General features: G+C 39.8%; 1 protein-coding gene across 8 annotated transcripts in view; it reads left to right on the top strand.

Annotated features, from left to right (window-relative positions):
• Positions 1 to 1,939: 1,939 nt before the first annotated feature.
• ZNF484 (zinc finger protein 484) overlaps positions 1,940 to 8,288 on the top strand; it is a 28,744-nt gene continuing 22,395 nt past the window's right edge. The window contains exons 1-3 of one of the 8 annotated variants that reach the window (XM_061426179.1): positions 2,014 to 2,295; positions 5,187 to 5,313; positions 7,613 to 7,678. In XM_061426179.1, coding sequence (XP_061282163.1) covers positions 5,311 to 5,313; positions 7,613 to 7,678 — 69 coding nt within the window. In that variant the 5' untranslated portion in view covers positions 2,014 to 2,295; positions 5,187 to 5,310. The other 7 variants (XM_061426178.1, XM_061426181.1, XM_061426182.1 and 4 more) reach the window with 7 other exon arrangements.

Below are 8,288 nucleotides of genomic sequence, written 5' to 3'. Positions count from 1 at the left end.
CTGCTCAGTTTCAAGGCAAACCATTTAATATCACGGTAATCCAAGTCTCTGCCCTGACCTGTAATGCTGAAGAAGCTGAAGTTGAACGGTGCTATGAAGACCTACAAGACCTTCTAGACCTAACACCCCAAAAAAGATGCCCTTTTCATTATAGGGGACTGAGATGCAGAAGTAGGAAGTCAAGAAATACCTGGAGTAACAGGCAAATTTGGCCTTGGAGTACAGAGTGAAGCAGGGGAAAGGCTAATAGAGTTTTACCAAAAGAACACACTGATCTTAGCAAAAACCCTCTTCCAACAGCACAAGAGAAGACACATGGACATCACCAGATGGCCAACACTGAAATCAGATTGATTGTATTATTTGCAGCCAAAGTCAGAGAAACTCTATACAGTCAGCAAAAACAAGACCAGGAGATGACTGTGGCTCAGATCATGAAATCCTTATTGCAAAATCAGACTTAAATTGAAGAAAATGGGGAAAACCACCAGACCATTCAGGTATGACCTAAATCAAATCCAGTAGGATCAGAATGCTAATCATTCTGTACAAAGATATGTTTATTGCTAGTTTGTGTATATATATATATATATATATATATATATATATATATGCCCCTCTGCTTGTATTGCTTTTCTTGACTTGCTTTTCTTCTTGCCTACTTATTGAAAATGTATGTGTGTGAGGATATGTATCTGGGAGAAACTAGTGTAACATGCTCTGAAACAATACTTTTTTCCAACCTCTTCATACCACCTTCAAAGGTCTTTTTTCCCCCCCATGAGTTCCTAATGCATTCACAGTAACACTGATTTTGACAGTGTCATATTCTTGGAGATATTTATTCTGAGCTGTTCAGATCTGTAATGAAAGCTCTCTAGAACTCCTGCACATCTGTGATTTTTTGCTGGATCCTGCTATATTGATTTCACATTTTTTTCTCCAGTAGTTTCCTAAGAAAAGTATGAATAGGAGAGCAATTACTTTGAGACCATGCACGTCTGAAAATGTTGGTTTCTATACCAACACGTAATTAATAATTTTGTATAGTATAACAGTTCCAAGTTGGAAACAATTTTCCCACAAATTTTTAATGTATTGCTCTTTTATCTTCTAGGTTCCATTATTGCTGTTCAAGTCCAAAGCCAATTTGGTTACAGGTCTCTCATGTTCTTTTCAAACCCATATCTCATTGTGTCTCCTGCATTGGCAGGCGGGTTCTTTACCACTGACACCACCAGGGAAGCCCACAAATTATGGTATCCCTTGGTAAATGCTCCCTAGATGCTTGGATAGAATATTTATTCTGCTACTTGGGGATGGAGTGCTTAATAATTGCTGCTTAGATATTATTGTTTGAGGTGTTTCAAATCCACAGGAATAGGGAAGGTGCCTGGGGCTGCTTTGGGTGATCAGCTCTGGTTGTTCCTGGCTTAATTCCAGGATACATCCCTCGGTTCCCCCTTTCCTCCTGACAGCTCTTTACTACGGAGAAGGCAATGGCAACCCACTCCAGTACTCTTGCCTGGAAAATCCCATGGACGGAGGAGCCTGGTAGGCTGCAGTCTATGGGGTCACTAAGAGTCAGACATGACTGAGCAACTTCACTTGCCCTTTTCACTTTCATGCATTGGAGAAGGAAATGTAAACCCCTCTAGTGTTCTTGCCTGGAGAATCCCAGGGGCGGGGGAGCCTGGTGGGCTGCCGTCTATGGGGTCGCACAGAGTCGGACACGACTGAAGTGACTTAGCAGCTCTTTACTACACAAGTCTACCTCATTTCAACATGGCCGCCCACAGGCCTGAGTGAGTACCTGGGCGCCGCCATATTGAATCAAATTTAAATCATTTAAAGAAGAGCAGAGTTCAGGAGAGCGCCATGTTGAATACTGGCAAATTTCCGCAGAGAAGCCACTGTTGAGCATGGGCATACGGAGGCGGAGCTAAGAAATTCCACAACGGCGAGGAGGGAATCCAGAAAAAGGAAGTAGGTGGAGTTGTATTTCCTGTGACTGTGTGTGTGTGTGTGTGTGTGTGTGTGTGTGTGCGTGCGCGCACTCGCGCACGCTCCGTCGCTCAGTCGTTTCCGATTCTTCGCGACCCCATGGATTGTAGCCCTCCAGGCTCCTCTGTCCATGGAATTTTCTGGAGCGGGTTGCCATTTCCTTCTCTAGGGGATCTTTGCCACCCAGGGATCCAACCAATGCCTCTTGCACCTTCTGCATTGGCAGGCAGATTCTTTACCACTGCGACATCTAAATGACCACTGTCTGGAAAGAGCATGGGTGAGGGGCTGGTGAGTGCAGGGAGCGTTGGGGTGGGGATTTAGTGGGAAAGTGTCGCTGATGTCCGTGATGAACAATGGGGAGGCGGTCAGTGGATGGAATAATAGGGGTCGGTGTGGTCTTGATGGTGGATTCCGGCAGGATTGGTGGGATCTGTAATGGTGAATCCCTGGAGACATGGGGTGGGACTGATAGTGGATGGTGGAACTCCAGGCGGAGTGATGGGATCTATGGGACCTTTGTTGTTGGATCGGTGGGCAGGTTCTTGGATTCTGTGGGGGAAGGGTAACTGTGGGGCCTGAGAAATGAAGGATCTGAAGGGGAGAGATGGTAGATGGTCATTAATATCCTCTCTTTTTTTCTGCTTACTAGGTTGTTTCTATTTCTGATTTTTAAAAAATTATTGATGGAAATAAATAATAAATAATCATAATAGGAGTAGAAAAGAGTTTTGTTAGTATTATTTGAGCCAAACTGAGGACTGTAGCCCAGGAGACAGCTAGGAGGCTCTGAGGAATTGCTGGGTTGGAATATGGTTTTCAGCTTAGCCTTATAAACTTATCAGAACAAAGATCATATATCAAACACGACAGGGATACATTCCTTCAACGTTTTAAAGCAGCCAGATTTAGTACTTATACAGTGAGACTGCAGGACCATGATTCCTGTTAAGGGGATGCTATAAGAAGGGAGTTACTTATTCTTATCTTCCAAACACCTTAATGGTTAAAGCAGATGTGCTGTGTGTGTTCACACAAAGTTCAGTCTGAACCATGTGTAAGCCAAAACGACTTCTCCGTGCCTCAATATGTGAAAGTTTTCTTCATGGTACACTTTGCTAGAGATTTAAAAATATATTGTTATGTGCTTTGTATCCCGGTTAGGAGCTACATTGTCGTACCTAGTTATTTATGTATCATTTTTCTTCCTTTTTTTATTATCAGGAATCTCAAGATTTATTTTGTTGGTCATTTTGAAGTATTCATTATGTTTATACTCTCTACTATTTTTACATTAATTTTATCTTTTTAAAAAATGTTTTCTCCCCACTCCCCCATTTCCCCCCATTTTATGTAACTGTCATTCTTTCCCATACTGGATACATTTAGGGGTATGATATTTCTTTTATATGCATCTTTATTTTTGAAATGTGTAATTTCAGTTTGATGTTCCACTTTGATCCTGAGTTTCTTTATTCCTGAATTATTGCTATGTTTTGTTTATTTTTAATTTATTGTATTTTCATAGACTGTAGACTGCAAAGTCTCAACTTTTAACAATTTATCAAGCTTTTTCTTAAAAAAAATTTTTTTTAATTGAAGGATAATTGCTTTACAGAATTTTGTTGTTTTCTGCCACACCTCAACATGAATCAGCTATAGGTATACATATATCCCCTCCCTTTTGAAACTCCCTCCTATCTCCCTCCCCATCCCACCACTCTAGGTTGATACAGAACCCCTGTTTGAGTTTCCTGAGCCATATAGCAAATTCCCATTGGCTATCTATTTTAAACATGGTAGTGTAAGTTTCCATGTTACTCTTTCCATACATCTCCCCTTCTCCCTTCTCCGCATGTCCGTAAGTCTGTTCCCTATGTCTGTTTCTCCATTGCTACCTTGTAAATAAATTCTTCAGAGCCATTTTTCTAGATTCTATATGTGTGTTAGAATACGATATTTCTCTTTCTCTTTGTGACTTGAAGGCAAGCTACACAAGTTACAGTGAACTTTGTTCAATGGATATAAGAGAAAGCATATTTTCTGTGTGTGTGGTATAAACCTTTCCTAATGTATATTAAATATAGCTTGTTGGTATTTTTCAAGTCTTTTTTTTCTTATTTTTGGTTTACTTGATTCATCATATTTCCAAAGAGTTGCAGTAATAATTTTTTACTAATAATTCACTTTGTAGTTCTATGTGCTTTTTTACTAGTTTTGTTTGCATGTATATGGGGGAAAGGCATGCATAAATCTAATGGTTAATGCATTTTGTATTTTTAAAAATTTATTGGATGCTATTATTATAGGATCTGTCTTTTCAGTGAAAAGCAATTTCAACCTTGAATTTCATTTTGATATTTATATTGCTATCCCAGCTTTCACTTTCATTTGGATGATTTATCTTTGCCCAGGGCTTTATTTTGTATTTCTATTGCTCTCATTGTTTAGATCTACTGCTTGCAATAGATACACTTTGGTTTTTCCAAATCTAACCTATAATCTAGTCTGTCAACAGATAATTTTACCTTTTCAGTTTGGTGTAATAATGATTTACCCAATTTTATACCTTCCATTTTAATGTTTACTATTTATTTTAACTCACTGTTTTCTGATTTTCTTTTCCTTTTTCATTGGATTGATGAAATTTTTGTTCATTGTTTCCATTCTACACCCCAGATAACTTCTGACTTTTTCCTGAAATGTTTTGTCATATGATAATGTTATTACTTTTCCCTTTGATTACATTCTTATCATATCATCATTATTGTCCTTTTTAATAATTATATACCTTACAAAAGTTATTGCTGAAAAATATATTTCTGTTTGCTATTTCTCACCTGATTTATTTTACATTTATTTGGAATACTTTTGTGGGTTTTTTTTTCTCAGATAATGGTAAGAGATACTTTGTAAGTGCTTTCATTTTTGAAAATGTCTTTGGCCCTAACAGAGAAGTCATCCTTTAGATGCTACTTCTGATGTCACTTAGCATTCATTACTGCAGATGAGGCATCTTGATTTTTTTAATTCTTTCTCTGTAAATAATCTGTTCATTCACTTGCACTTTAGATTTGGATGTGTTTTAGATTTTAAAATTTATCTTTAAAATTCAGGAATATTCATAGCTTTGTTCACTGATTGAGTTCCCAATTGTTTGTGTGTGTATGTAAATTTGTTAGGAAAACTAATGGTATAGGTCTACTGTGTGTGGATAGTGAGAGGAGTCCTTGGGTGATTTTTTCATGGCCCACTAAGGTGCAGGCCTGTCTGGAACTGGAGACTTGGGATTACCAATGGAGATGTATGGTGAGTAGTGTGGACCAAGAATGTGGCCTGCCATTTCAGTAAACAAAAGAGGTTGTGACCATCAAGCCATCAGCCACTGCTGCTACCCGCAGTTGTTCACCTTTAGGGGAATTCAGAATGGAGAAAAATAAGACATTGGTCCCAGATTGTTACAGTGCTTATCAAAGGAACGATTTCTAATGAATGCAAACTCTTGCATTGTCCCATATATAGAAAAATGCTAAATTCATTAACTTGAGATGCCTGGATTTTCTTTAATTGACAGACAGTACTGGAAGGACTGATGCTAAAGCTGAAACTCCAGTACTTTGGCCACCTCATGCTAAGAGTTGACTCATTGGAAAAGACTCTAATGCTGGGGGGGAGAGGGGGCAGGAGGAGAAGGGGATGACAGAGGATGAGGTGGCTGGATGGCATCACCGACTCGACGGACATGAGTTTGAGTGAACTCTGGGAATTGGTGATGGACAGGGAGGCCTGGCGTGCTATGATTCATGGGGTCGCAGAGAGTCAGACACGACTGAGTGACTGAACTGAACTGAACTGAACTGAATCTTTTGATATTCCAAATACTTGGTTTTTGTTTTGTTGCAAAAGCTCCCTTTTACTCTGGCTCCTCCTTTATCTCTTCAGAAAAGTCCCTGTTAGCTGTCTGAGGGGCTGTATCCTGGACTTAAGTCCTCAGTAAGTCTACTGAATAAAAATAATCCTCACCTTTTAGGGTGAGAATTTTTTTTCAGTCAACAGTAGTAATAAAGGTGTGGATGCCAGTTATTGGTGCATGCGGGATTGTGATATAATAAATACGTATTTTGATTTTCATCCACAGTTCCCAGCACAAGGCTCCTAACACCTTTCTAATTTCCTAAATGATAAGAGTTATAGGGGCCTCTTTTATTTCTGTCTCTTGACGTAGCACTAGAGAGATAAAGGTGAAATTAGTAGGGTTTTTGTTGTTGTTGTTATAAATAATAAGTTACTTTGAAACACCCCTGAGTTTATTTTAATGAAATGATGTTTGGAAAGCCCCTAGTGAATCACTCAATGGGGATTGTTTGCCAGGGGAACCAAGCAAGTTCTTAAAGTTTTAGGGCTTGAAGTTGAGTAGGAAGTTGAACCACTAATGGCTAGTTATTTAAACAGTCATCTGTACATAGTGAAGTCTTCATAAAAACTCAAAAGAATGGAGTTTGGAGAGTTTCTAGATTGAACATGTAGAGATTCTGGAAGAGCAATGCACTCCTTCTGACATATCTTGCATATCCATCTCTTCTACCTGGCTGTTTCTTAATTATATTCTCTTATAATAAATTGGTAATCTAATAAGTAAAATATTTTCTTGAGTTCTATGAGCTACTCTAGAAAATTAGTGTAATATGAGGGAACCTCATGGGAACATCTAATTGTAGCCAGTTGGTCAGAAACACAAGTAAGAACCTGAACTTGTTGTTGGCATCTGAATTTGGGGTGGGGACAGTCTTACAGGACTGAGCCCCTAACCTGTGTGAATAATGCTAAAACTCTAAGTAGATGGTGTGAGAATAGAAGAAAAACACACAGGAGGAGTTTTTCCTTTTCAGCGCATGGGATTGATTGACGTAGAGTCAGGACCATGGGGTACAGTTATTGGAGGCTCTGTGATCAGGAACTATAGAATGAATGATTATGATCTTGTAGAGAGAACAATGGTGGCTTGAAGTGAGATCTTTGTTCCCTGCCCAAGAATTGAACCTGGGTGAAAACCAGGAATCCTATCCACTCCACCAGCAAGAGCCAGAAGCAGAGTTTCCCTGGCTTTTGACCTATTTGAAAGCAAAAATGTTTTAAGGAGGCAAAAACTGTAAAAAAAAAAAAAAACAACAAAACAAAAACCAGTATAAAGTTTATTATTAGAGACACAGCATAACATGTGGTAGAGTTTGTTTAGTTAAGACATAGCAAGGTAGAGATACATGCCTGGAGAGAAAGAGTGTGGGCATCCCCACTAGTGAGGAGGAGCACAGTAAAGAGACAGTTACATCTTTTATATAGGGCAGTTCTAGGTTTTTGTTTGCCTTTGACCAGTTATCTCACTTTTTTTCCTCATAACTGACCTGACCTAGGTCCTCCCTCATATGTGTGCACATCCTTTTGCCAAGGTGGGTTCCCAGTGCAGCAACCTATGGGAAGGTTGACACCACCTCTTATGGGTGGTGCTCCCTCCCTTTTTGACTGCTGAGGAAACTTTCTGTGCATATATAGATAGGGAAGTGTCCTTGACCTCAAGAATGAGAAATATGTGGTCTCTTTATCTGAGCAGGACTCAGCTCCTCTCTGCCATGGCCAGGACTGCTATCTTAAAGTATCCACTGGAGGCAAAATACAGGTATTTAACTTGTTCCTGTTGTTACTTCTATCTGGAAGTGTAAATAGGATGCTGGCTGTAAATGTCTAACCTGGAGCCCATCTATCTCCTGCCTCATTTGGGGCCTGTGAGCAGTAGAACATGGGAACCAGTGATTCTGATCTGTGAGTAATGGCTGCTGGGGTGAGGTCAGTGTGCAATGATTGGCAGTTGGAAAAGAAAGTTTAGGAGTGAGAGTGAGGAATTGAGTACCAGGGATGGGGATGAAAACTAACCAATCTGATCACAAGGACCACAGCCTTGCCTAACTCAATGAAACTATGAGGCATGCCATGTAGGGCCACCCAAGATGGACGGGTCATGGAGGAGAGTTCTGACGAAACGGGGTCCACTAGAGAAGGCAATGGCAAACCACTTCAGTATTCTTGCCTTGAGAACCCCATGAACAGTATGAAAAGGCAAAAAGATAGGACACTGAAAGATGAACTCCCCAGGTCGGTAAGTGCCCAATATGCTACTGGATCAGTAGAGAAATAACTCCAGAAACAATGAAGAGACAGAGCTAAAGCAAAAACAACACCCAGTTGTGGATGTGACTGGTGATGGAACTGAAGTCCGATGCAGTAAAGAG

This window comes from Bos javanicus, chromosome 8 (assembly GCF_032452875.1).
Source record: "Bos javanicus breed banteng chromosome 8, ARS-OSU_banteng_1.0, whole genome shotgun sequence".
Classification (NCBI taxonomy): Eukaryota; Metazoa; Chordata; class Mammalia; order Artiodactyla; family Bovidae; genus Bos; species Bos javanicus.
The sequence above is the reverse complement of the archived record's forward strand: the minus strand, read 5'-3'. Positions and strand labels throughout refer to the sequence as shown.